Here is a 27,307-nt window from a genome sequence, read left to right as displayed (position 1 = left end):
TGTATTACCCATCCTTCACTAGAAGGTCCTAGAGCAGGTCACAGCAATGTAAAATACAACAATAAAAAACAGTTTAAACAATTTATGGTCACAACTAGAGTGGGTCCCAAAAATATATACCTTAAGTGTCAAAGACCAGGGTAAAGAGGTGCATCTTCAGCATGCAATGGAAGCTGTATAATGAAGATGCCAGATTAACTTCTATGAGGAGGGGATTCCACAATTTAGGGGCTGTCATCCCCAAACTTCTAAGGACAGTGAAACCATCAAGAGGGCCTGCTATGCCGATATTAACACTTGAGATGGTCTGTAGAGAAGGAGGTGGTCTTTCAAATAGTTGGGGCCTAAGTTGTTTGGAGTTTTAAATATTAATGTGAGCACCTTGAATTGGGCCTGGAAATGAACTGGCAACCAATACAGCTGTTTTTAAAACGGGTCTAAATAGAAGCCCAGCTAGCAATCTGGTTTCTGTGTTTTGGACAAGTTGATTTTTTCCAAGTTATCTTCAAGGGCAGCCCCATGTAGCACACATAGCAATAACCAGTCTGGAAAATACCAGGGCACGGAGTACCACGGCCAAGTCATATACGTCTGAAAGGGGCTGTAGCTGGTGAACCAGACAGCCCTGGGAAAAGGCACTCCTAGCCATGGAGGCCACCTGAGCCTCTAGTGACAAGGCTGGATCCCGAGCAAACCCAAATTATGGAACTGCTTCTGCCAGGGAAGTGCAGCTCCATCTCGGACATGCCATCTCCTCGCATCTGGGACTGAAGAATTCAGGACACGTAATCCCTCTTGTCTTTTTCAGGATTCAGCTTCAGTTTATTGGCCCCCATCCAGCCCATCACCTCCTCTGATGTACATTTAAAGCACACGACTTCCCTGAAAGAATCATGAGAACTCTAGTTTGTCAGGGTGCTGAGAATTTTTGGCTCTATGAGAGGAAAACCAAAGTTCCCAGGATTCTTTGGGAGAAGTCATGTGCTTTAAATATGAATTGGATGTGCTTTAAATGTGTTGTGTGGATCTGCCCTAACACTTCAACAGTCCCAATTCAGATGCAACAAAGAGATAGAGGTGGGTCCCCAGCACCCTTAACAGTTCCCATTTCAGGGAAGCCACATGGTTTAAATGGTGTGAATGCAACCTCAACACCGGCAATGGAATTGCATTCTCTGCCATGCCTGAGGACAGAAGGCTAGCTTGGGTGCTCTAGGACTGATTGCAGGGCATGCAAAGCTCTCTTTGTTCCAGGCTCCACAGCAGTAGCTTCCTGAATTTCATTCTGCCTAATGGTTGGGCCGGCCCTGCAAATACCTTATTTTATTAAAGGAACCAACAAGAAGCATCTCAACCAATTCTTGTGTCATTGGGTTTAGTACAAAGTTCCTTTTCCTAATGTACCTGCTCTGCTTATGCCATAACGCAGTCGGGATTGTGTTGGTTGATCTATGGCGGATAAGTGGATAGGGACAGTCCTTGTCAGGACTGATCGGGGACTAAAGGGGCAGACCATGAACCTCTCCTGAATCTAGATTTTAAGAATCTACAGTCTGTTGGCTTGATCGGAATAACTTTACATTCTTCTGGACCTCAATTTGCAAAATGTAAACAGAACCTAGAGGATAATGGGAGTGTCTGGGTGTGCTTGTCATGCTGCAGATGATGTTTCTATTTAGCCCAGTGGGCAACTGCAAGTTAGGGGATGTGGGCGCAATGGAGACCAGATAATATTTACTCTCTCTTTGATGTGCTTTATGAAATAAAACCTTAAAAGGAGCTTGAAAATACTCTGGAATTAAGGAGTGCAATCTACTAGAGATATCTTTTGCAGCAATTGTTCTGGGCCTTTGAGCAATTCTCATGGACGTTTCAGTGGAGCTTCTGTAGCATACAGTCCTGTTGAAATTGTGCCCTTGGGTCAGAAAGAAATTGGTTGTTAGTAGTACCTTCATCACTACTTTTGACAGTCTGCAAAGTGGATTTTTGAGACCGGAGTAGCACATAAAGAAGGGAGAAGGGCCGAGTGTCTAGCTCAGGAGGAGGATTCCCCCAAACAGGCAGAATAATACTGGTGAGCTGCCCATTAATTAGAAACACAGGAAGCTGCCTTTTACTGAGCGAGACTATTGATCCATCTAAACTCAGTATTGCCCACACTGATTGGCAGTAGCTTTCACAATTATCTCTCAGCTCTACGTGGAGATTGAACCTGGGGACCTTCTGCATGCTAACCAGATGCTCTGCTACTGAGCTACAGTACCCCTTCCCCATTTAACAGTTCATTCGGCTTCAGCAGGGATGGGGAACCTGGTTCAGTCTGAGGGCCATGTTCCCTTCTGAGCAACCTTCGAGGGTTCTCATCCCCGTGATGGGCAGAGCCAGAGGCAAAAGTAGGTGCAGCAATGAAGGCAAATGTTTACCTTTCTACAGTAGGCTATTTTTTACACACACTTGCACACACCCCCTCTAACCTCCACCCAGATAAGCAAGAGGTGTTATCAAAGCTCAAGGGTAACATTCAAGCCAGCAGTAGCGTAGTGGCAAATTGAGAAGTGCAGTATCCCTTCATGATAGTCACACCACAGGCCACACACCCTCACAGCCACACCCCCAGGATTTGCTGTCTTTTCTGCAATTACAGAATTATAGAACCAGAATAAAACTGCTGTGTGCATGGGCTTTCCCCTGCTCAATCTCTCTCTGTCTGGGGACTAAATGTTGCCAGAAACATTTTAAGAATTCTGAAATAAAGCCAAGTGTGGGACTAGGAGGTACTTTGCCATTAAACTCACTTCTCACCCTAGAAGTCAATCAGTATGAAAGGGGAGGCATATGCTAGCTACTGAGAAGAGTCTTCCCAGTGACTGACTCCTTTCCTTTCATTCTGATTGGCTCCAGTCAGCGTGAGGGGACGAGCAGGGCCGGTTCCAAAGGGCGGCCAGGTTGGGCACTGGCCCGAGGGCCCCACAGCTCTAGGAGCCCCTGGGGGCCCTCTGAGGGGCCCTCCACTCCCTTTCCGCGATCCCATGGATCGCAAGACGAGCTTCCGAGCTGCCCGCCATCCCCTGCGCTTCACCTACCTTTCTCTGCTGTTCGCGCAGGATTGCCATCAATAAAGAAGCCTCTGCCGCCATCTTGGTTGATGGCAGCAATGCACGCGCTGCATGCCATCACCCAAGATGGCGGCAAAGGCTTCAGTCCCTTACGGAAACCTCAGCTGCCATCTTTATTGATGGCAACCCTGTGCGAACAGCAGAGAAAGGTAGGTGAAGCATGGGGGATGGCGGGCGGTTCAGAAGCTCGTCTTGTGATCCACGGGATCGCGGAAGGGAAGCAGAGGGGCCTGGGGCAGGCTAATGCCCAAGGGCCCCCGCATTCCTGGAGCCGGCCCTGGGGATGAGGAAGTATGTTGTTAGCCAAGTGAGAAGACTCTTCTCAGTGGCTAACATGCTCCCCTTTTATACAGATTGGCTTATACATAGGGACCCTACTCCCCAAAAAGTTATGAGTCTATGACCCCCTGCAACACTGGACTACACCCTTGCCAGCTCAGCAAAAACACTGAGGGCTCGTGAGGAGGTGTGGCCTAGGAATAGGGCTAGACAGAAAGATGCAAAGGACCACATTCAACCCTGGGGCTCCAGACTACCCATCCCTGGTTTACAGCAATATGAAGCAGTCTTGTAAATAAGCCCTCAGAAGTTACTTGCTAGCTGTCTTCCACGGACAGCATGGAGAAACAGACTACTAGCTTCTCAGCAGATTTTTTTTTTAAATGCTGTTTGCAAAGCAAACTGGAGAAGGAGGAATGGAGCAATTTGTTCCTTCCTGAAAACCCTGTTGCATTTCTAAGATAGTCATGGAAAAAGAGACTTTTCTCCTTCCATGGCTAGCCCAGAAAGGAAGAGAGAGAGAGACAGACAGACAGACAGACAGACAGACAGAGACCAGTCCCTCCCTCCCCCAACCTGCTCACTTGCCTGCATAGAATTCCTGAGCACCTATAGCTAATACCTAGTGAATTGTCAAACACAAGGCTGATATAAATGGAAAAGCAATTAATGTTGGGTCCCTTAAGGAAGCGCCACAGTTCAGAGGTAGAGCATCAGCTTTGCATGCAGAAGGTCCCAGGTTCAATTGCTAGCATCTCCTAATATGACTGGAAGTGACCCCTGCCTGGAACGCTAGAGAGCTACTGCTAGTTAGCATAGCCAATACTGAACTAGATGCACCGATGGTCTGACAATATAAAGCCGCTTCCTATGTTTCCTTAAAGGTAGGAAACCAGAGCTGCATAGATTTTAGATTTATTTATTTATTGCATTTATATACCGCCCCATAGCCGAAGCTCTCTGGGCGGTTTACAGCAATTAAAAACATTAAAAACAAATATGCAAATTTTAAAACACAAAAACAATTTAAAAACACAACTTAAAAAAATGTAAAAACAATTTAAAAATGCATGCTAAAATGCCTGGGAGAAGAGGAAAGTCTTGACCTGGCACTGAAAAGATAACAGTGTTGGCTCCAGGCACATCTCGTCAGGAAGATGCCTCATTTCTTTTGTCTTTGGGGAAAAAGTGGGGGTGGATCCTGTGGGTAGAGTTTTGCATGCAACGCTGGGAGTGCCAGAATCAAATCCCAGCTGAGCTATGTTCTCTCTGTGGTCTCTTGAGCAATTTGCTTTTTCTTGGCCTCAGCTCTTCCATCTGCTAAATGGGCCTTTTTAATAATGCACAGGGCCATCAAAGGGGATGAATGAGGATCCCAAACGATCCAAAGCACTGTATAAAAGATAAATGGAGATGATTCTGCAAAGCATTTATAAGTTCAAAGCAAAAAGCCAAATTGTGGCTACAGTGCTAGCTATTTCATCTGCACCAGATATGTTTTTTCCTTGTGGCATGTTAATAATCAAAGGTTAGTTATGAGAAGAACTGCAGAACAAATTCCCAGCAACATCAAAATAGTTGGCATCGCCTTAAATTAGCAAATAAAAACAATGGTGCAGCAGAGAGGAACGGAGGCATTCATTAGTGTCAGCAGCTGGCTATTCAGATTTTGTAAATTTAAGCTCTCGTCCCATAAAGTGCACCATGAGCTAATTGAAACACTCTGATGTTCTCGCTCTGAAGGCTTTAATGTAAAGCCAATGTAGCCACTGGCCATCAACTTTAACTGGGAGAACTCTGTAAAGCCCTAGCTGTGGCCTTGGCATAGCAGAGGTAGTGTATTAAGGCCACTTACATTATAGTGTTATGGGTTTGGGGTTGAGATGGATGATTTCTATGAGTCCCTTTCCAGCCTCTGATGTGGAACCCTGCACCTGGGGGTGAGAAACCCGCTCTGCTGGTCAGATGAGTTCCCTTTGTTAGTCTGAGTGGCCAGGTGAGTTAATAGGCCTATCAAGTGCCCATTACCTGGGCCAGGGAGATCCTATTATTGAAACTCTTCAGGAGAGCCCCCACCCCTTCCTGAGGCCAAGGAGAGGCTTGTGTTTTTGGTTGAGTCAGAGGAGGGAATTGGAAGCAGGCAGAGAGGCTGGCTCCCTGCACGATGGCTTTAGGGTGCCTCCTGTAACCCTGATGGAAAAGCAAGGTATTGGACTGCTGATGCCTTGAACCCCTCCATGCTAAGCTCAGGTTGGAATGTGTGTAAATAAATAAACTATATTTCATAAAGACACCAAAGTCTCCGCTGCCCTTTCCAAGGGAACCAAACCCTGGGTAAGCGAAGGGACCCCTGGAGATCTCTCACCGCTCGGAGATTGGGGTGGCGCACAACAATACTTTTACAAGCACACTTAAGGGCTGACTTGAGTGTTCAGCAGCAGACACGGACCTGGAAGTTGTTGCCACCTGTTCTCTGCTGCAAAACAACTGTGGGGTGTGATTTGCATGGAAGAAGCAGCATGAGTGGAAGGTGCTTATCCCTTTCCCTCCCATCTGTTTTTCCTCACAATGCTGTATAAGCATTAGGGAAGTCCAGCAAGGGGGTAGTAGTGGAGTTTTAGGGGAGGGGGGCAAGGGAACAGGCCAGGGAAGGGTTAAGCACTCACTGCTTACTGTTTCTTTCCTGCATAACCCTCCCCTTCCCACTTTGCAAAGGAGAAGCAGCAGCTGGGAACTTTATTCAGACGTTTTGCATTTGCTGCTCAAAGTATAAATTGGCCCTTGCACAAACATTTACAAACGTATTTATCAGACAGGTACACTTTGCAGGGAACCAGGATTGGCTGTGTTTTCCAAGCATGGTATACCTGTGTGGCAAATGTCGGTTTGCAGCTATATAATGAGTGAAACGACTGCTAGTGCCTTATAAGGAGTTCAGGAAAGCAGCCAACTGCAGAGCAGATGTGGGAAACAACTCCCATCATCCCTTACCATTGGCCATGCTGGCTGGGGCTGATGGGAGTTGGAAGCCAACAACATCTGGAGGGCCACAGGTTCTGCACCCCTGAGGCAGAGGCTTTGGGAATCCATTTACCCAGCATTTAGGGCAGCAACATATTCACTGTTCTGCCGGTTCCAGCACATCTCCACGTCTCTCTTTTAAAAATGGGGGCACACGATGCTAGTCAAACCACATCCCTTTTTACTGTAAGACCGGGTGGGAGCCACTTGAGTGTGCTTTTTTAAAATTCAGCTCCAAAGAGATTTCACAGCTGATTGGCAAATCAACCCATTCCCCTTCCAGGTGGGGCTAATGAAAACACTTTGCTGTAGGCGACTAGTGTGTTCACAGCCAAATGTTCAGATCTGCATGAAAAGATTATACATTATAGGGTGAGTAAATACATCAACCTGCACTGGTTTAACCAGTACACTAGATATGCTTATAGAGTAGGTCCCCAAGTGATCCAATAACTTCACTGTCTCTTTGTTTAATCAATTACACTAATTTTGCAAAAGTTCTGACTAAAAAATGCATCTCCAATTAACCAGTCAGCAATTAAAAACATAGTATTTTTAATACAAGTACTTTTGAAAATTGCAGTTAGCAAATGCTAATGTAGAAGAGGCATTCCTAGGGGTGTAGTCATCCAGGGGCTCAGAGGATCTTAGACCCCTTACTTTTTTGGGAGCAGGGTCCCAGCATGTCTCCGGCATCCTACAAGCCAATCAGCATGAAAGGGAAGTGTGTTAGCACTGAGAAGGGCCTTCTAACGTGCTTCCTGGTCCTTTCCTGCTGACTGGAGCCAATCAGTGTGAAAGGAGGTGAGTCAGCCACTGAGAAGACTCTTCTCAGTAGCCAACACTCTCCTCTTTCATGCTTTTTGGTTGCTAGGGATATCTGCTGTTGTAGAAGAAGGCACTAACAAGGATCTCATTCTCAACCCTGCAGCAAAAAAAGAGGGGAGGGGGCATGGCTGTGACTAACATGAAAACACCCTGCACTTCTGAATTTGCCACTACACTGCCGGGTATTCCTCTTTAGAAGAGGCATTCACTCATATAAGAAGAAATAGCTCTTTTAAGCTGATGTATGCTACAATACATAGAATCATCTAAAGCAGGTGGGGAACCTGGGCCTTCTATAGATGTTCCTGGACTCCAGCTTCCATCATCCCTGACTATTGGCCATGCTGGCTGGAGTTGATGGGAGTTGGAGTCCAGGAGCTTTTGTGGAGGGTCACAGTTTCCCCACCACCATCTAATAGCAAAGAGAATATGCTTCTTGCTTCAGAACTAGTGTGCGCCCTTATGCAAATTAGCTGATATAATAAACTGAAACTCATAAAGTTAATTGGTTTTCTTTAATTGAGCAACTGTTCTAATAACACATGGCCTCTGTGGCCTGGAGGGCCTTTTTCCAGATTAAGCGGGTATATCAGCTCCGACCCTGCCTGGGCAGGGTTGCCCTTCCTACAGTTAGCCATGCCCTGTTAACCTCCTGTTGGGACTACTGCGATGAACTGCACATGGGGCTTGCCTTTGAAAATGGCCAAGAAACTTCAGTTAATTCAGAAAATGGCTACCAGGCTCCTTGCTGGGACTAGGTGATATGAGCACATTATACCAGTTCTTCATCATCTTCATTAACTCCCAGTCCATTTTCAGACCCCATGCTGTGTTTTGACCTTTTAAGGCTCTTCACAGCTTGGGACCAGGTACCTGAACGAGCCCCCTCTCTCCATGTTAATTTCCCCAGATGCAGAGATTTTCTTCTTAGGCTCTTTTCAGGGTGCCCCCACCAAATGAGGTGTATCAGGTGACTATGGGAGAGAGGGCCACAGCATGGAGAAATCCATAAAGAGAACTTTAAACTGAATTCCATGGGAGAGGGAGACGTAAAATTGGTGGTAACAACAAACAAATGCTTATGCACTGTAAGAGGAACTGAGATAACGGCTCTAATGGGGCCCAGTAATAGGCTTCACAAAAATGTAAGAAGGAAGCCAGACCATAAATCACATGGTCTTCGAAGTCTGCATACTAATGCCCAGAGTAAAGGAAAATTAAGATACAGGCTTGGGGCAAAGGTAGGCCTTTATTGGTTATGTGTGCACAATCAGTCTCCCTTGAGCTTGGTAGAGCGCTGCAACATGGCACTGTTTGCCTGGGGTTTTTATATATTCCAGGACAAATATATTAGCATTTCCCAGTCATTGAGTTACACATAGGCATTACATAGAGGTTACACTGTCTACGTTATTTTCTAGCCAATCAGGTAATGTTAAACAATTCTAATACCAACACATTTCTACTATGAGCTAATACATTCCAGTACTAATTCCTCTCATGATTTGGGGAGGACAGAGACTTCCAGTACCAGTGTTCTGTTCCCCTTATCTTCTTGAGCCAGGCTGTACCTAGCATACCATGCATACCAGTTTACCATGGATCCATTGGCGTAACAGGCAAGGGGCACAGCGCCAAGGATTTTTAGCTGGCCTGCTATACTAATATAATATTATAAACCCTACAGTTTTCTAAAACAATACATATTGCTTACTGTTTGTATCTAAAAATTCCCCATTAGTAGCATGGAATTGCAGGGGTGGCATCAAGAAGGCTAAAGCTGAGAATGAGCTGAGGTTAGCGAGAGATGCCAAAAGCATCAAAAAAGCTTTCTTCAGGTACATCCGTAGTAAAAGACAGAGAAAAGAAATGGTGGGAAGAAATGAGGGAAGATATGATAGCACTCTTCGAGTACTTGGAAGGTTGCCACACAGAGGAGGGCCAGGATCTCTTCTCGATGATCCCAGAGTGCGGGACACGGAATAATGGGCTCAAGTTACAGGAAGCCAGATTTTGACTGAACATCAGGAAAAACTGTTAGGGTGGTGTGACAATGGAACCAATTACTCAGGGATGTGGTAAGCTCTCCAACACTGGAGGCCTTCAAGAGGCAGCTGGACAGCCACCTGTCAGGTATGCTTTAGCTTGGATTCCTGTATTGAGCAGAGGGTTGGACTCGATGGCCTTATAGGCCCCTTCCAACTGTATGATTCAATCCCCAGAATCTCCAGGTAGGGCAGGGAGAGACCCCTGCCTGAGTCCCTGGAGAGCCGCTGCTAGTCAGTGGAGACCAGACTGAGGTAGATGAACCAGTGGCCTGACTTGGTATAAGGCAGCTTCCTACGTTTCACCTCCTTTTATCTCTGGCCCTGCCTACCACTAGCACTTGGCCCCCTTGGAAAGTTGACCAGAAAAGAATGTAGTTCTCAGGCTGGAAACTGTTTCCTTCTCCTGTACTATGTGGACATGGGAAATCATGTGCTGCTTCACAGTGTGTGAATGCATTGCAGGCAGAAGAAAAGAGAATGATATATAAGGGTCAGGCAGCCCCAGAAACACTTCAGTAACAGGGACTCTTGTGTGTTTTAATATAATCTTGTCTATTTCTCTACCTACAGTTTTTCTGTATTCTTCCTGCCAAAAAAAGCACCCCTCCAGCCTTCACACACACACACCCAAAAAAAACCCCAGAGGATAATTTGGGTGAAATGGAAAAGTACAGGAGAGTAGATCAAGATGTGTTTCACGTTCTTAGTTTCTATTCCTGAGGCAAGGAAATGCTTGTAGAGAAGGGAGCATTTTTGGCAGGTAAGCGGCTAATACAGAAATAAACAAACTGCAGCTGCTATACAGGGAATTAATTCAGCACTGCATAGTAGAGTGCAAAGGTAGCTGCACATTAATATTCTCTAGGAAACCAGAGCTGACGCCTTTCAAACAAATATCTAAACCAAGAGCCAGGACCAGGAGGCCTTCTCATTAATTTCTGCCATTCGTTGATGGAGCTCAAGGCAGGGTACAAAGTCTTCCCAGACACGTTGCCGTTGTTTGCAGGGAGAGTGTCCACAGCATGTCCATATTAAATAATCATATTTTAATTGTATTTTTATCGCTTTATTTCTTATATTGCATTTTATTGTATTACAATCTGAATTCTATGGAATGCAAATTGTAATACTATGTTATGTGCCTTCAAGTCGGTTATGACTTATGGCAACCCTATGAATCAGTGACCTCCAATAGCATCTGTTATAAACCACCCTATTCAGATCCTGTAAGTTCAGGTCTGTGGCTTCCTTTATGAAGTCAATCCATCTCTTGTTTGGCCTTCCTCTTTTTCTACTCCTTTCTGTTTTTCCCAGCATTATTGTCTTTCCTAGTGAATCATGTCTTCTCATGATGTGTCCAAAGTATGATAACCTCAGTTTCATCATTTTAGCTTCTAATAATAGTTCTGGTTTAATTTGTTCTAAATACTCTATTTGTCTTTTTTGCGGTCCATGGTATCTGCAAAGCTCTCCTCCACCACCACATTTCAAATGAGTTGATTTTTCTTATATCTGTTAATACTATAAAATACAATATAAGAAATGAAAGAAGCAATAGAAATTGCACTAAAATAATTAAGTGGTCTGCCAAGAAGACCATCGGCAATTTTCAAGTGGTCCGTGGGGAAATGTTCTTTTGGAAACCATTGATCTACCTCATTGGTCTTCAACCGCTGGGTTGGGACCCACTACTGGGTAATGACCTGATCTAAGTGAGTTGCAACAGCAGCACTGCCACTATACAACTAGATATGGTAAAGAATTAAGCAGTGGCTCCCCAAACACATGCTTGGGTTAAAGCATCCTGGGTCTGAAAATGTTGAAGACTACTGATAACAGAATAACCAACAGAACATAGATGTCTTAGTAAACATGCTTTTGTATGCTTTTGTGCCCCTTCCTTTTTATCCTATTTTCGATCTTGCTTTTGAAGCGTTGCCTCCAGTGCCGCTGCAGAGCCTTTGTTTCCAAATCTGATTCTCTTCTTGTTCTTGATAAATATGCAGTATTGTTGCCAAACCTCCAGAATATCCTTGGCAGCTCACAATAGCAACTGCAAGCATAACATACACTGTGCTATTGTTAAAAAAAAAAGTCACACAGCAAAGCAGAAAAGCGAGCACAGCTCAGAGGCAGCTTTGTAGAGAGATCCAAACCACCAGGGATGCAAGATTTAAGGAGAGGGCTTGGGGTGGACTTAGGTGTGCAAATGGGTGGAAATGTGAGGTCACACCCTTTTATTGTGGATGAGGCAAGAGCAAAGTTGTTCTGATGCTGTATTTGCAGTCAGGACTTCAGCCAGAAAGTTTGTGGTGGTGGCCTATGGTTACTTTGGGCCATGCCAGTGATACAGCTGTGCAGGAGCTTCCATGTGTGCAACACAGCTTCCTCTCCAGCCCCACACATGCCCTCATAATCAGCTTCACAGGGTTGGGGGTGAACAGGAGCGGAGTGGGGGGGAAGGAAACGCAAGTCTCATTGTGCCAGTGGACCCTGGTTATCACAGCACTGGATACAACCCCACTATGTGGGTATCAATGCATAATAGCCAAAACGTAAATACAGATACCTTAATATATTTAAAGTTAAATATGTATTAAATACTAATAAAAACTAATTTTATAAAACATTAAGGAATATGTGATGCTACTTCCAGGTATGGCCCAGTTGGCGCTGACCCATGACAGGGCCTTCTTGGCAGTGGCCCCTCCTGCGTGGAATGCCCTCCCTGGTGAGGGGCCGTCTGTCTCCCTCATTATTAACATTCAAAGACTTTTTTAAAACATTCCTGCTTACCCAGGCATTTGATGGCTGAAAGAAACTTGTTCCTGGCTTGAGACTGTTAGCCAGGAGGCTATGTGATTATTTTAAAAAAAATTACTTATTTTAAAATTTTAAAATTATTTTAAAAGTTTTTACTTGTTTTACTTTCAGTTTGTGCTGTTTTTACTGCTTTGTTGTTTGCCAGAAAGGGGATGGGGAAAGAATAGAAATTTAACAAATAAACAAATAAATCAGAATATATATTTTTGGTGGTGGGGGGGTAAATGAGCAGAGGCAGCTCCACTCAGAGCCAGCAATCTGATGCACGCTTACTGGGCAGCAGTCAGTCTCATTGCCTTATAGAATCATAGAATAGTAGAGTTGGAAGGGCCCTATAAGGCCATCAAGTCCAACCCCCTGCTCAATGCAGGAATCCAAATCAAAGCATTCCCAACAGATGGCTGTCCAGCTGTCCTTCAATGGTTCTTACCCCAAGGGAAGTGAATATAGGATTGCAGCCTTACCTTTTCAACATCGTTCAGTTGGGGTGGAGCTAACGAGCACCTATCTTTGAAACCACTGTGCAGAGAGGGCTATTTTACAGCAAAAAAGCAGCCTACGCTAAATGCTACAGTCCTATTACACCCTCTGGGAGTACGCCGCACTGAAATCAGTGAGAGTTACTTCTGAGTTGTGCCGTGCATTAGCGCTATTGCTGTGTTTGGGACAAAAAAGAGCTCTATCTCTACCTCGCCCACACACACTAACAAAGGGAGGCCCTGCTGCATTGCATGATGGGACTTGTAGTCTCTAGTCAGGGACCCGGCTGTTCCATTCGAGGGCTGTTGCTGGGATACATACCCCCAGTAAACAAAGTGGCACCATGTCACAGTTACAGTTTCTGGAGCTGCCTAAGGGAGCTATATTACCCGTAAGTTTTCATTCCTGGATGTGGTTCTTGGCTAGCTGCTGTTGAACTTTATAGGGGGAGGGGGAGTAGATATTACTGAGGTTTTGGCCAAACGTAGGATGCGATTAGGGTGGCCAGATGCAAGAGTGGTGGTAGGGCACCTGCACCTTTAATAGCTGGATGGAAGAGGGAATTTCAGCAGGTGTAGTTGGTCATGTGAGCTCCACCTGCTGAAATTCCCTCTGCTGTTCAAGGTGAAGGAGCCCTGCCCATTCTTGCACCTGGCCACCCTACTTGGGAATTGCCCTCCTAAGCAAAGGCTTTGGATAGGAGCAGTCTTGAGTTTGGTAGCTGCCAATGTTTTCTATACTTATGGGGGCGGGGGTTGTTAGACCCCTTACATTTTTGTGAGCAGGGTCCCCATGGACAAGCCAATCAACTTAAAAGAGAGCATGTTAGCCACTGAGAAGAGTTCTTGCCCTTTCCTGCTGATTGGAGCCAATCAGAATGAAAGGAGGTAAGTCAGCTACTGAGAAGAGCCTTCTCAGTGGCTAACACACAGCCTCCCCTTTCATGCTAATTGGATGCTAGGGATGTCTGTTGTGGTGGAGTGAAGATTCAGAGACTACAGTGAGGGCAAGGAAGCTGAGGGAAAGTGGGACATGGGTGTGGCTGTGAGCGGGCATGGTGTGACTGTCATGAAGGGACCCTGCACTTCTGAATTTGCCACTACACTACTGGTAGTAGAGCAGTTGCTTTGCATGCAGAAGGCTCCAGGCTCAATCTCTAGGTAGAGGTGGGAATTGTCACCAGTCTGAAATGCAGGACAGCTGCTGCTAGTCATTGTAGACAATACTGAGCTACATGGACCAATGGTCTGACTAATTATAAGAGTGTCCTATGTTATTACATTTACATGCCGCTTTCCTCCAAGGAGTTGAAGATGGGGTATTGCAGTCTCCCTGCCCTCCCCATTTTATCCTTACAACAACCCTGTGAGGTAGACTAGGCTGAGAGACCCAGACTGGCCCAATGTGTACCCAGTGTTTCATTGCTGAGTGGGGACTTGAACCCATGTTCCCCAGGTCCCAGTGAGGTGCTTTAACCACTACCCCAGTATCTGGATGGCGTACATCAATTTACATGTTAAATTTAAGATGGAACTATTGATGCTTATTGTATCAATGTGAGCTGACAAGTGTTTTTTTGGTGGTTGTCCTCCCACTTCACTTTTTTCTTTCTTGTTTTGTTTTCCCCCCTTTTTTGTTAAATTTGCTGCTGTTGTTATTATTATTAAACAGCTGATGGAGTGGAGATCAGTCTCTGGAATTCAGGAGATATTTGATCAAACTAAGGCAGTCCATTTCATTTTTCAAGCTTCCTCCAGAAGTACAGGCAGTCTTTCTCTCTTCAAGACACCTACATAGCCAAGGCAGGTCCCCTTGCAGCTTTGGTACCCCAGGAGGTCATCTAATCTACCCCAGTAGTTGTGCCAGCCCTGCCTTTGTGTGTACATAATTAAGCATTGGACTCTCCATCTTGAGAAGCACTTAGCATTGGTCTTATTGCTCACCACAGAAGGCTTCTGGACTGGCTGGTGCAGCTGCAAACCTAAGATGAAAAGTGTAGGTTTAAATTCATGTCTTAATACTTGTATATTCTAAAATGTTTACAGTACACGAAAGCTAACCCAGGCTTGTGGTACTGGAAAGATGAGACTCGGACTCTTGAATTTGCATGGTAAGGATTTAGTCGGCCTGCCTGTCTGACTTTATATGTTTATCATGATTTTATATCACTTTAGAAAGTACCTGCCCTCGCAACATTGTTTTTTAAATTTACATTCTGTTAAAATTAATAACACCAATGAAATCCAACAGCCGGTGGATCAGCAGCAGGAGAGTGAATTTTCAATAAATCTTTGTAAACAGGATCCTTGTTTTCAAAAAGCAAAGAGGTACAAGAATGTTTTTCCTTGCCTCCAAAAAGAGGCAAACATCAGGCCAAGCAGAGCTCTTGGTGGAGGTGGTTGTGGTTGTGGTGAGGAGAAGCATTCCCCAGTACAGGGAAGGTGATGGGTGGACGCTAATCTTTCTAGCTGTGAAAGTGACTAATAGTACGCCTCAACCTTTCCTCATTGCACTCAGTCCAAACATACCCATTCCTTCAATCTCTGCAAAAAATAAAAATGGTTCTGCAATTTTGAAGCACGAGATGGCTATACACAGTGCTGATTGGTTGACCCACTTCAGTGATGTCACCAAGAACCCTCCTTCAATCTCTGAAGCAGTTTTGGTTGGATGACAGATAAACTCAGGAATGTTGATGAAAGCAAATAATCCAGCTAAAATATAGTGGGGAGGGCACAAGATTGACTGTTAAGGTGGCATTGGATTTGCTGAGTATGCATGTCTGTTCGGCTCCCCCTCTGATACACTGTGAGCTCTCTTGCCATCTACAGCTGTGTACACTTGGTGGCTTGAAACACAGTGAAGTAGTTCTTTTTTCTGAATTTGGATTGAAGCCAATATGGGTGAAAATGCATCAAAACACAGTATTCCATAAGAAACGACAGGATAGGTATGGATTGTGGTTAGCGTTGCATACTAGTGGTGGGTGCCAAGCACTGGATGCAAAGTAAACTGGATTGGGTACATAGCCTGCATCTGCCTTGACCCCCAGAAGCTGCTTTCTGGGTTGGAAAAATGAAAAGCTGTGATTCAGACCACTCTTGATTGTCCAAGCAGTCATTCTCACTAAATAATGTGCCCAAGCAATTATTCTTGCGAAACAGCAAAAGTTCAATTACTTAGAAATTTACTTTGATTTACTATGTGGTTGTATGCATTGCTATTACTGCAAAATCCTCTCCTTTTTTTACTGCAGTGCCCAACTTAAGGAGGAACTTAAGGAAATTAAGGAACCTAAGGAGAAGGCTAAGAAAGCCAAATCCATACACTTCCAGGAGCCTGGATCAAAAACTCAGGACAGGTGATTCAGTTTCAACAGAGCTTGAACTATACTACTGTGGCTTGTGGTCTTGGCAAGGGTGCAAGAGCTCCTGGATTCAAATCCCAGACAAGCCCTGAATATGGGGAAGAGTGGGGGAGAGAAAGACTGGACATACCTTTAGGGAAGGATCTTCTAAATGAAGAGCACGTGCCTGGCCTCTGAGCTGCAACCTCTGATCTACAGATTTGCTGCTGGCTCATTGGGCTGTCAGTCACCCTTGCTACTATCACTGTGGCTGTAGAATTTCAGTGGCCCTGTGAAAGAGAATGTGGAAAGGAAGAGACCACCACCTTATATTTTTGCTCCTAAATTAGCTGAGAGTTGCCACTACTGCTTCTTCCATATACCTGTGATTGGAGGAACTAATAATTCTCTGTGTGGGATCAGTTATTGTTTCTTTGATTTGTTATCTTAAACTTACAGTTTTCTCCATATCCCTTTTTTGCATTCACAACCAGTAATGCCTTAGCCACAATTTGTCATGTGTCCTGTTAGAAGGATCCACGCCCTTACAGGATGAGAGAGAACTGGCCCTCAGTTGGTTGCACAGGAGAAGCAGGATCTGAATAGATAGGGTGGGAAGACAGTTGCCCAAATTCTTCCATTCCCTTCATTGCCTTTGGCAAGGAGTTCCCCCTCCCCACAAGAGTTTAGGGGTTGCTGATTCAGTGTTATCCTGATTCTGTCTCCCTCCCCTCCACTGTGAACCTGATTTTGTTGTTGTTATATGCCTTCAAGTCGATTACGACTAATGGCGACCCTATGAATCAGCTACCTCCAATAGCATCTGCCATGAACCACCCTGTTCAGATCTTGTAAGTTCAGGTCTATGGCTTCCTTTATGAAATCAATCCATCTCTTGTTTGGCCTTCTTCTTTTTCTACTCCCTTCTGTTTTTCCCAGCATTCTTGTCTTTTCTAGTGAATTGTGTCTTCTCAGGATGTGTCCAAAGTATGATAACCTCAGTTTCATCATTTTAGCTTCTAGTGACTTCATTTTACCTTCCTCTTTCAACAAGCCTTTTATGTTGAGACCTTATCCCAGTCTGCTTCTGTTTTGGAATTGCTTTTTAATATGTTTTTAAACCTTTTTTTAAAACAATATATTATTAACCCTTTTTTAGATGTCTTCAAAGCTTTTAAAAAATGTTTTTAAAGTCATTTTGTTTTAATGTATTTTAAAGTCTGTTTTTATGATGTTTTGAAGTGTTTTTAGTGCTTTTGTTTGCTGCCCTGGGCTTCTGCTGGGAGGAAGGGCGGGATATAAATCAAATAATAAATAAATAAAATAAAATAAAATAAATAGTGATAGTTCTGGTTTAATTTGTTCTAACACCCAATTATTTGTTTTTTCGCGGTCCATGTTATGCGCAACCATATTTGGGGTCCTGTATTTCAGGGAGATCCTCCCATGGGTACAGAAGACTCCCTGTTTCTGGCAAAGGGCCATAGCTCAGTGGCAGAGCATCTGCTTTGCATGCAGAAGGTCCCAGGTTCAATCCCCGGCAGCTCCAGGTGGGGCTGGGAAAGACTTTTGGTCTGAAACTCTGGATTGCTGCTGTCAGTCAGTGTAGACAGCATTGAGTTAGATGGACTTGTGGCCCGATTTCATATAAAACAGCTTTCTGTGTGCAGTCCATGGAGGGCTGTAAACAAGGGGGGGACGAGGCACTGGAGAGGGTGGTGCTTCCCAGTGCATCTGCCCTCTCCCTCATGAGATTTTACTCAAAGAGGGATGGTGTGAGATTGCCTGAACAAGGGCTTTTGAACAGGGTTACCCAGAAAGAGAACATCTCAGATTTTAGCCCTAGAATTGCCTCATTGTGCTTCTCTAAAGAAATGCAATGTAAGCTCTTTCCCCCCAATTTTATCTGCAGACCGGATCCTAGTTTCTTCCGAGATATACTTGCTGTACGGACTTCCATTCGAGAAGACAAATCACCCAGACCGCTGAAGCGAGGACAGAATGAATTGATTACTCTAGAAGATGTTAAGTGTAAGTGTGGGTGTTTGCACTGAATTATAGAGTAGTTTATGGCCTATTGATCTCCTCTACCACACCTTGGATTGTTTCACGGGTTGCTGATTCATTGTTGTCTGAGTCAACAACTCTTGTTTACATGGCCTACATGGCTTGTGTCTGACATACCTAAGAATCATAAAAGGACAGCATAGAAGTAGTCTCTTGGTCCCATCCAGCTGTGGAAAGCAGGACCGTTGTCCACCCAACAGACCTGTACCACAACAACAGCACAAGCCCTTGTGGAGTGCAGACCAAAACAGGAGTGGGCGTTCGGCAAGGTCCCCACCATGGAAATTACTATACTTGAGTCATGCAACATTGCCAAGCCATATGGACCAGGGGAAGGCAAGGCAGCTGTTTCTTCTGTGTCGCATCATGATGTCAGCGTCTTTGTGATATTGTCATGAAGTTTTATTGTCTTGGTTTGCACCAATGAGTTTCATTATGGTTTTCACCTGACAAGACTTATGGGCAACCAAGGGCTTGACAAACATCTCTCAATGGACTGACAATATTTTCCTTAGTAATCTTGACATCTCTCTGTCTGTCTCCTACCCTTTGGGATGTGATATGAATCACACCTAGGGTTGCCAGGTCCATGGCCTGAGACTGATCCTGTATCTTTAGGAGAAGAGAAGATCAGCCAAGTGCAGGTGTTCTTGCAACTCTGTAATGGGAAAAACCACAAGGTGGAATTCTCCCTCCCCCCTGCACAACTTTTAAAGATACAGAAGACCTCTTGGAGGCCGGGCCTGTTAACAAAGAGGTCTTCTGTATCTTTAAAAGTTGTGCAGAGGGAAGGGAGAATTCCACCTTGTGGTTTTTCCCATTACAGAGTTGCAAGAACACCTGCACTTGGCTGACTTTCTCTTCTCCTAAAGATACAGGATCAGTCTCAGGCCAAGAACCTGGCAACCCTAATCACACCTAATGGGAAAGGCGGACAGTGTGTCTGAATCTTGGGAGAATCAGATAAAGAGCAGTGAGGTTAGCCATACTGGAAGCAGCTGAGGCGGCAGGGTGGTGATGGGTAGTGGGCTGGAGGCATCTGTTGTTATAGCATTTACATGCCATTTCTCTTCCAAGGAGCTCCAGGTGGTACACCACAACAATAGCCCTGTGAGATAGGCTAGGCTGTGGGAGAATGACTGGCCTAACATCACTCAGGGAGCTTCCTGGCTGAATGAGGATTTGAAACTGGGTGCAGTATCCAAATGACACCTCTCATCAGCACAAGGATTTCTGCTTGTGCAACGGGGCTTTCCCCTGCTCCTCCCCCTGTGTGTGCATCACACCCTTTCCTGATCTACTCTGGAGGGTTGGGGGAATCCCTAGAACAGATCTAGGGGGGACGTCCTGTTGCAGAAGTGCACAATGTTATCATCTCCATGAAAACTAGGCATATGTGACTTGCTTGATTTGCTTATTCCTATTCCTCTTGGTCACACCTGTACTTGCGCAAGTACGCAAGACAGATGTGCCTCTGATACACTCTGAGCCTGCCCAATTTGTGTTGTGTATCCATCACCCCACACATTGCATAGCACAGTGGCAGAGCACACATTTTACATGCAGAAGGTCCCCCCTTCAATTCCTGGGCATCTCCCAAGTCTTATACCCTAACTACATCCACCTCTGGACTCCCAAGAAAAAGGCATGCTGTTGCCTTAAGGTGAAATGAAACAAATTAACAAAACCCACCTCAGTTTAAAGGGCTCTCAGTTTACATTAACACCTTATAAGGTGGTCCTAAACATGTCTTCTTGGAGATAAGTGCAACTGAATTAAGTCAGATTTGTTCCTATTGAAAGTGTTTTAAGGTTATAGCCTTTTTCTTTTTTCTCTCATCCTTTGGAATTTAGAGGGGGGGATTTGTACACACCATATATTTAAAGCACATGGCTTCTACCAAGGGATCCTGGGAACTGTAGTTTACTGCTCACAGAGCTACAATTCCCAGCACCTTTAAACATACTACAGTTCACAGGATTCTTTGGGAGACAGCATGTGCTTTAAATGCATGGTCTGTACACAGAACTTCTTTTTAATACCCCAACATAATAGACAAGAATGTCACACTTGGACTGGAGAGTCTTGGGTTCAAATCCTCCCATCTGTAAAGGTCACTGGGTGATCTGGGGCCTTTATGTTCTTCTCAGCCTAGCTCACAGGACTGGAGTGGAGAGAAAATGTATTACAAATTGTATTGTTTTTATTGTTTATTGTTTTATTGATGTTTTATTGATGTTTTATTGGTGTATTTTTATATTGGTGCTCTTTTGTAAGCCTCCTTGAGGGCCTTTTGGCCAGAAGGTGGGGTAGAAATATTAAAATCAAAAATCAAAATGGCTGGACCACCCTGACCTCCATGGAGGAAGGCTGGGCTAAAAATAAAGGAAAATAAAACCTGATCTGTCTAAAACAGTCTCTGAGACTGTTAACAGACACTTTGTGGGGCTGGACAGACATGCCAATACTACAGATCTTTAATATTTGTTTTGGATGTTTGCAGATGCTGCTCTGTTTTTGGCTCATGAAGACGACTCCTTTCACATCCATTCTTTCTCTTTAGTTATGAGGTATACCATTTGGTATTTCTGTTTTTCACTTAGGTGTCTTAGTGTCTTCCTTAAAAAAAATAAATCCTTCACAGCGCTTTATAAAACCAAGTCAGAAATTAGTGTAAGGGTTGCTAAAATGCTGTCTTTTCACTGTCATCAAGACCTGCATTCTGAAAGGCATCTTTGGCATATACAATTCCCTGGCAGGGAAAGTGGCAGAAATCCTGTCCGTCATAACCTCAAGCAAGTGCCCTTGTGAGCTACATGTGGCTGTTTCTCACTTCACTTCCATTTTCAGCATGAAAGGGTTTCTAATAGCGAGGCTCTTAAAATAAATCTTAAGTTAATCAGACATATGAGCTTGTTAGCTGGCCTCAGGCAAGTGATTATCTCAGACAGCTCCCCATCTGCAAGGTGAGGATAATCGTGCTGATCTGCCTTATAGGGTTGATATGACGGTGACTCGGTTAGTATATTTGTAGTGCTTTTAACATTGTATAGCAGGGCTGGGGAATCTAACACATTTGGCGTGTGGAACATTGAAAGGCCACGCTAGTCACCCGCCCATCAGTCCACCCTGTTTGCTGCTATGATCTTGGTCTTCCTTTGCAGCGGAATGAGGTTGTAGACTCTTGAAGAGGCAGAGCAGACTGCACCACTGTAGCTGGGAGGTGCCATTTTGAATGCTCCCCTCCATTTTTTTCTTAAAAAACAACAGCCAACAAACTTCTCTGCAAGTAGAAAGCTAGCACAACAGGGAGTGGGCTGGACCATTGTCCCTGCTATGCTAGGTTTTTGCTTGCAGGAAGTCTATTACATAGGGGAGCATTCAAAAATGGCATTTCCACCTCACCTCACACACAGCTGCAGCGTGGTGTGGTACTGTCCATTCTGTCATCTCATCCTGCTACACAGGCATGTGGGGCAGCAAGTGAGAAAGGGCAGTCTTTTGAGAGAGCAGGAGGCCTTTGGATGGTGGTAGAACTGGAGGAACATGTCACAAGCAGGGATGTGTCAGGATATAAGATCAAATTGAAATTTTAGTTCTTTTCACCATTAGAAGGCAGTTTGTTGAAACCATGCAATATTAAATCGTTGCAGTCCTGAATCCAGTCTGGAATTTCAGCCTGCTGGACTATTTCATTTAAAAAGGGAACTTGTGAAGTTTCATATGGAAGGAGGAGCACATAACCACTTAGCATACAAGATGCGTAGTCTGTTTTCTACTGTGCAGTCTTTTCTAGCATCATAGTAAATCCACCAGGCAAGTTTCAGGCTAAGGGCTCATCAGTGTGACTGACTTGTTGGGCTGTCTTGTTTCAGCATCTTCTCAGTTAATATATGTATTTTTAAATGAATGCTCTTCCAAAAGCAAAATATGCTAGGAAAGGTAGCTTGCTAACTACTGCTAGAAGCAATCTATAGAATGGGGGGATGACAACCTGGATCTAACCTCTTGACAGATTGAGGATATATGCAGAGAACAAAATAAAAATGCTCTTATCTCTTGGCCTGGTCCTCAGGACTAGGGTGGCCAGATGCAAGAGTGAGTAGCACTCCTGCACCTTTAATAGCTTAGTAAAACATGGAATTTTAGCAGGTGTAGTTTGTCATGTAAGCTTCATATGCTGAAATTTCCTCTTCTCTTAAAAGTTGCACCTAGACACTCTGCTCAGGACTGTCCCTAGGCCCCGCCTGGTCCATGGGCCACACCCCCTCTCCCAAAATGATGCTCCTCATCAGCCCTATGCTGTGCCGTTTGGCCCTGGCTGCAGTGTCTCCTTGAACTGTGATAATGCTGTGTTGTGATGTTTACATGTGTGACATGTACGGTTGCCAGGCTCAGGGCCTCAGACTGATCCTGTATCTTTAGGAGAAGAGGAAGTCTGCCAAGTGCAGGTGTTCTTAAAACAGTGTAATGGGAAAAACCACAAGGTGGAATTCTCCCTCCCCCCTGCACAACCTTTAAAGACTTCTTGGAGGCTAGGCCTGGCAACCAAGAGGACTTCTGTACCTTTAAAAGTTGTGCAGGGAGAAGGGAGAATTCTACCTTGTGGTTTTTCCCATTACAGTGTTGCAAGAACACCTGCACTTGGCTGACTTTCTCTTCTCCTAAAGATACAGGATCAGTCTCAGGCCAAGAACCTGGCAACCCTAGTGACATGGTGTTTTGTTCTGTTTTTAAACTTGGCTGTAGGTGTAAGCAGCTAGATGATTTCCTCATGGCTCTGCTGTACTATATATGTTTTTATTTGGAAAAGTTAGCCTTGGAGATGAAGCCCAAATCTTTTATGGGGTAAGTAAAATTGCTTTGATGTGTGCCTTAAGCGGAGTCCCATAGCTAAGTCCAGAAGACCAGGTGGTAAAATCCTAGCACAGGTACATCTTCTCCCTCAGACTGTCTGTGCCAGGGACTTCCTCAGTCAAAGTGATGCTGGGGATAGCTGCTTCCATACGTTTCTGAGGCCATCATTCTGCCCTGAAATCTACTACCATAGCACCATCTTGCAAGCCTGTGCACATTCCACAATGACAAACAAGTGTAAAAGTTGGTTTTGGATTTGGCAAGTAGCAGTGGCACAGGAAGGGAGGGCAGAGCAGCAGCAGCAGTGCGTGAAGGGGGTGGGGGTCACTGGGATGGGGGTGTGATGAGGTCAGGGGAGCTCTTGGTTGGTGTTGTCCTGCAGGATGCTGCTCCTGCTGACCTGGAGCTCTCCTGGTCTTGGTGCTGCTCCGCCCTGGCCCAGTGAGAGCTCCGCGCCCACCACCAGGAGGGCACCACTGTTAGACGTGCCACAGCATCCAGAGGGCAAATGTCAACCTGTTCATATCCTGTTTAGAGGGTATGTCTTCCACCCTGTCTGATCTACTTTCTGAGTGCAGATACATCCTGTAGTTTTAGGGCTCAGCAACTGGAAGTCTCTGGGCCAAATTTGCCCCGCTCCCAAAGAATGCCAACCGGTCCTCCTAGTTACCAGTCTAGATGCAGAAGAAGTTTGCATGATGTGACAACAGAATTTTCTGGCGGTCCTTAGTGGGTGGGGATTGAGGTGATGGTTGCATACCTCTCACTTCTCCAAATGACCAGTCAGGAAAACTGGTAGCATATAGGGCTATAGATGCATACAAATTAACGGAGCTGTAAAATAGACAAGACTGAGTTTGCAACTAGGCTTTGGTCTAGTCTAGGTTGTGGGGAATCTTTGGCTTCCCAGATGTTGCTGAACTACAGGTCCCATCAGCCCCAGCAAACATGGCCAGTGGCCAGGGAGCTGTAGTTCAGCAACATCTGGAGGACCAAAGTTCCCTGCACCTGTTGTAGTCCTATGAAAGGGCTAGGAATTTCTAAACGGGAATCTCTAACCCAACTGAAATTTATGGTGAGCAAACCGTGGCTGTGGAACCAGGGTCTAATGAGTTTAAATTAAATCACATTTGCTTATTAAACCTCATTAACTTATTATTAGTTAGCTTATTAGATTTATGAATTGCTTCTTGCAGCAAAAAGTGCTAAAGCGTTTTCCAATAAGAAATAAAAATACATAATTAAAAACAGAGTAACAGCATCTACCATTGGTGCTGCCCAAATGCCTGGGTAAACAAAAAAAAACTTTGTGTGGTGCTGAAACGATGGCAAAGTTGGTGCCCAGTGGCCCTCCCTGGGGAGGGCATTCGGGCGGAAAGGCTACTACAGGAAAGGCCCATTCTCTCATTGCCACCATCCATACCTCCCTTGGAGGTGGCACAGAAAAAAGGAACTCAGATGACTATCTTGGGGTCTAGGCAAGTTCACATAGGATTCTGAGCCACATAAAGCTTTAAAGGTCAAAACCTGCACTTTGAATTGGGCCTGGAAACAAAATTGGCAGCCAGTATAGTTGGGCCAGAACCAGTGTTATATATTCATGCCTTCTTGTCCCAGTTAACAATCTAGCAACTGCTTTCTGCACTAGCTATATTTCCTGAACCATCTTCAAAGGGAATCCCATGTAAAATGCATTATAGTAGTCTAACCTGGAGATTATCAGAGCATAGGCAGCTGAAGCCAGTGTATCCCTGTCCTGGTAGAGTCGTCATTGGGCTGCCAGCTGAAGCTGCTTGAAGATGTTCTGTGCCATGGAGGCTACTTGTGCTTCTAATGAAAATACAAGAGTACCCTCAAGTTGTGCACCTGCTCCTTCAAGGGGAGTACAGCCCCATCCAGAACAGGATGCATTTCATCTGGAAACAAAAGTTAGTTAAATCCTTCCCTGAGAATCTCAACATTAATTTAAAAACAAGTTTCTAGTCCTTGTGACTGGAAGGATAGGCTTGAAACTCACATGTATGGGAAATGTCTTCCGAAGTCTCAAAAGCCAGAGAAAAGGCTAAACTGAACTTCCAGTGGTGGTAATTGTGCTGCTTAATTCCCTTCCCTCACCATGGCTAGTAAATGCAGATTTTAAAAGTATGTAAAACTAGGGGCACCCTGCTCATTTCGCTCGCCAACCCCCTTCCTCCCCCCCCAGGTCACCAGCACTCCTTCCTCTCATAGATCACCTGCCCCCCCTTCCCCCCTTCCCCCCTTCCCCCCCATCACCAGCCCTCCCCTTCCCCCCCATCACCAGCCCTTTCCTTCCATGGGTCCCCCTCCCCCCACAGGTCACCAGCGCCTCCGCTCCTCCAGAGGTCACCAGCTTTCCCTCCCTTCCGTTCCATGGGTCACCAGCCCTCTCTCCCTACCCACAGGTATTCCATCCCACTCCCTACCCACTCCCCCCATGGGTCTCCTTACCTCTCACCATGGGGTCTCCCCCCCCCACTGACCTACCAAGGGCCAGGCCTCGTTAGGCCCAGCTGCTGCCAATCACCCCACTCCCTTGCTCACCTGTTCCACCTGTGCAGAAGAGTGGTAACATGACACAAACATATTATATAGGAGGATAAACTCGTGTACCTTTTCTAAATGAGCATAGTCCTCATAGGTTGCAGAATTTAGAATTTCTTGGTCCATAGCTTAATTTTTTTTTTTATAATGCCCTGTCATGCTTAGGCAGAGCTGCAGTCCAGAGGGGGTCTGTAGAAGGCCGGTTGGTGCCGGTTAGAAAGATCACAGTCAGAGTGGGTATTACTGGAGTAGATGGATGAATAGCCTGAAGTAGTCCAAGACCATTTCATGTGATTTTGTGGGGTCAGTAATCAAATCCTAGGGGCTATTCAGTCTCCCCTGACTGGTGACCTCATTGCTTGCTGACGCTGCTGTGAACCTTTGAAGTCCCACACAGCTGCCTGCAACTCTCCACCCCTGGCATTTGGCATCCTCCCATTCCATCCTGACCTCATTCTTTCCTCAGGCATTTCTGACTCACTTTCCCCCTCCCCCCATCCCAGTAAGGAGGCTTGAGTCAATGCCTCTTAGTGGTTTTCAGATCAGCCCTGCCTCTTCTATTCTTCACATAAATAGGAGGGAGTTGCCTGCACCCTTTAAAAAAATGGATAGAACTCTCCCTCCTCCATGAAAGTACATCATCTTTCAAAGCCATCTCATCCAGTGCCTTGGCCTGGGCATCTGTTCTGTTGTCCCTCATATGCAAAGAACACTTGACCAGCCTGCTTCTCAGAGATATTAAGGAGAGACCATAAAAGGTGAAAGCTCTTTGTGTTATGGAAATATGTAGAGATACTCAGTGTCTGAGCTGCGTGTGTGCCAGTGTGTGTATTTACCTAAGCAGCAGGCTTTTACCTTGTAGTTAGATCAGTGAGACTTAAGACTTAGTAAAATAAGAAAAGCTACTTTATTTATAGAAATACATAGTAGATAGGAAAGGCATACCTAATTCTAACTAGCTAACTAAGTTGGAGGTGCAATGCCCAGACCTTGGTATTGCCCTCATGGATCAGGAGAGACAGCAAAGACAAAGATGTCTCCTCTCTTCTTGGACAGTCAAAGAAGACAAAGGAAGGAGGGGCAGGTCAGCTTCCCTGAGCATATCCGTTTACAATGGAAGGAAGTTAGGTAGAGAAGAGCACAGGTAAAGGTAGGCAAGCCTAGCCAGCTGGAGGACCCTAACTTTATCTTCCTTCTGGAAGACACACAAAAGAACCCAAGCAGGAGTTGCTCTTGCCCCACTTCCAACATTTTGCACGCTGAATTCAGTCTTAATTCTGTTTGTTTTGTTTTATTTGATATACTTCTAGGCCCCTTTCAAAATATAAATATCTTTCTAAAGCAGTGTGGATCCAACAAATGACATATTTTTTTAATTAGAATTGGCAGGCGCCTTATGCCATGAATGGCCCCAGCTTCCACCTGACCCAGATGGGAATTTAAACCAGATCTTTTAGAAACATCACCAGCTTTTCCTTCCTTTTTCTTGTGTGGCTTTCTGGATGTTGTTGGACTACAACTCCTATCAGCCCTGACCATTGGCCATGTTTGCTGGGGCTGATGGGAGCTGAAGACCAGCAACATCTGGAGGGCCACCAGTTAGCCATCCATGACCTACCTGGAGGTGTTCAAGGTAGGACCATGACCTACTTTGGTCCCTCCTCCTCCTTGTTCGTGAGTGCGACACTGTTCTGTTGCATCACCGCATCTACTAATCATCCTCCAGGTACAGTGGATCCTGCTTGTTCGCTTGGAGTCTTACTAGGCAATCAGGGTGTGCCATTCCAGCCCTATGATGTTATGATCTAATCTTCCTGTGGCCTTCTTTTATTTGAGCCAGAAATCCCCAGTGCACCTGACATAGTTTTCCTGATCTTCTA

General features: G+C 45.1%; 1 protein-coding gene and 1 long non-coding RNA gene across 6 annotated transcripts in view; one reads left to right on the top strand and one right to left on the bottom strand.

The window, feature by feature from the left end:
• The window catches only part of PPP1R36 (protein phosphatase 1 regulatory subunit 36), a 78,174-nt gene that overhangs the window by 24,812 nt on the left and 26,055 nt on the right, over positions 1-27,307 (top strand). For 2 of the 5 annotated variants that reach the window (XM_061612359.1, XM_061612358.1), the window contains exons 2-6: positions 14,641-14,705; positions 15,852-15,956; positions 17,854-17,972; positions 20,512-20,578; positions 22,758-22,856. In XM_061612359.1, coding sequence (XP_061468343.1) covers positions 14,641-14,705; positions 15,852-15,956; positions 17,854-17,972; positions 20,512-20,578; positions 22,758-22,856 — 455 coding nt within the window. Of the gene's footprint in view, positions 1-12,763; positions 12,987-14,640; positions 14,706-15,851; positions 15,957-17,853; positions 17,973-20,511; positions 20,579-22,757; positions 22,857-27,307 lie in introns of those variants that run through there. The other 3 variants (XM_061612357.1, XM_061612356.1, XM_061612360.1) reach the window with 3 other exon arrangements.
• On the bottom strand, positions 13,185-25,796 carry LOC133377747 (uncharacterized). The gene is made up of 4 exons (XR_009760789.1): positions 25,497-25,796; positions 24,575-24,695; positions 16,093-16,231; positions 13,185-14,576 (listed from the first exon to the last, which is right to left on the bottom strand). It is a non-coding gene; the product is annotated as an uncharacterized LOC133377747 (long non-coding RNA).

This window comes from Rhineura floridana, chromosome 2, assembly GCF_030035675.1.
Source record: "Rhineura floridana isolate rRhiFlo1 chromosome 2, rRhiFlo1.hap2, whole genome shotgun sequence".
NCBI lineage: Eukaryota > Metazoa > Chordata > Lepidosauria > Squamata > Rhineuridae > Rhineura > Rhineura floridana.
This window is presented reverse-complemented; position numbering and strand designations above follow the sequence as displayed.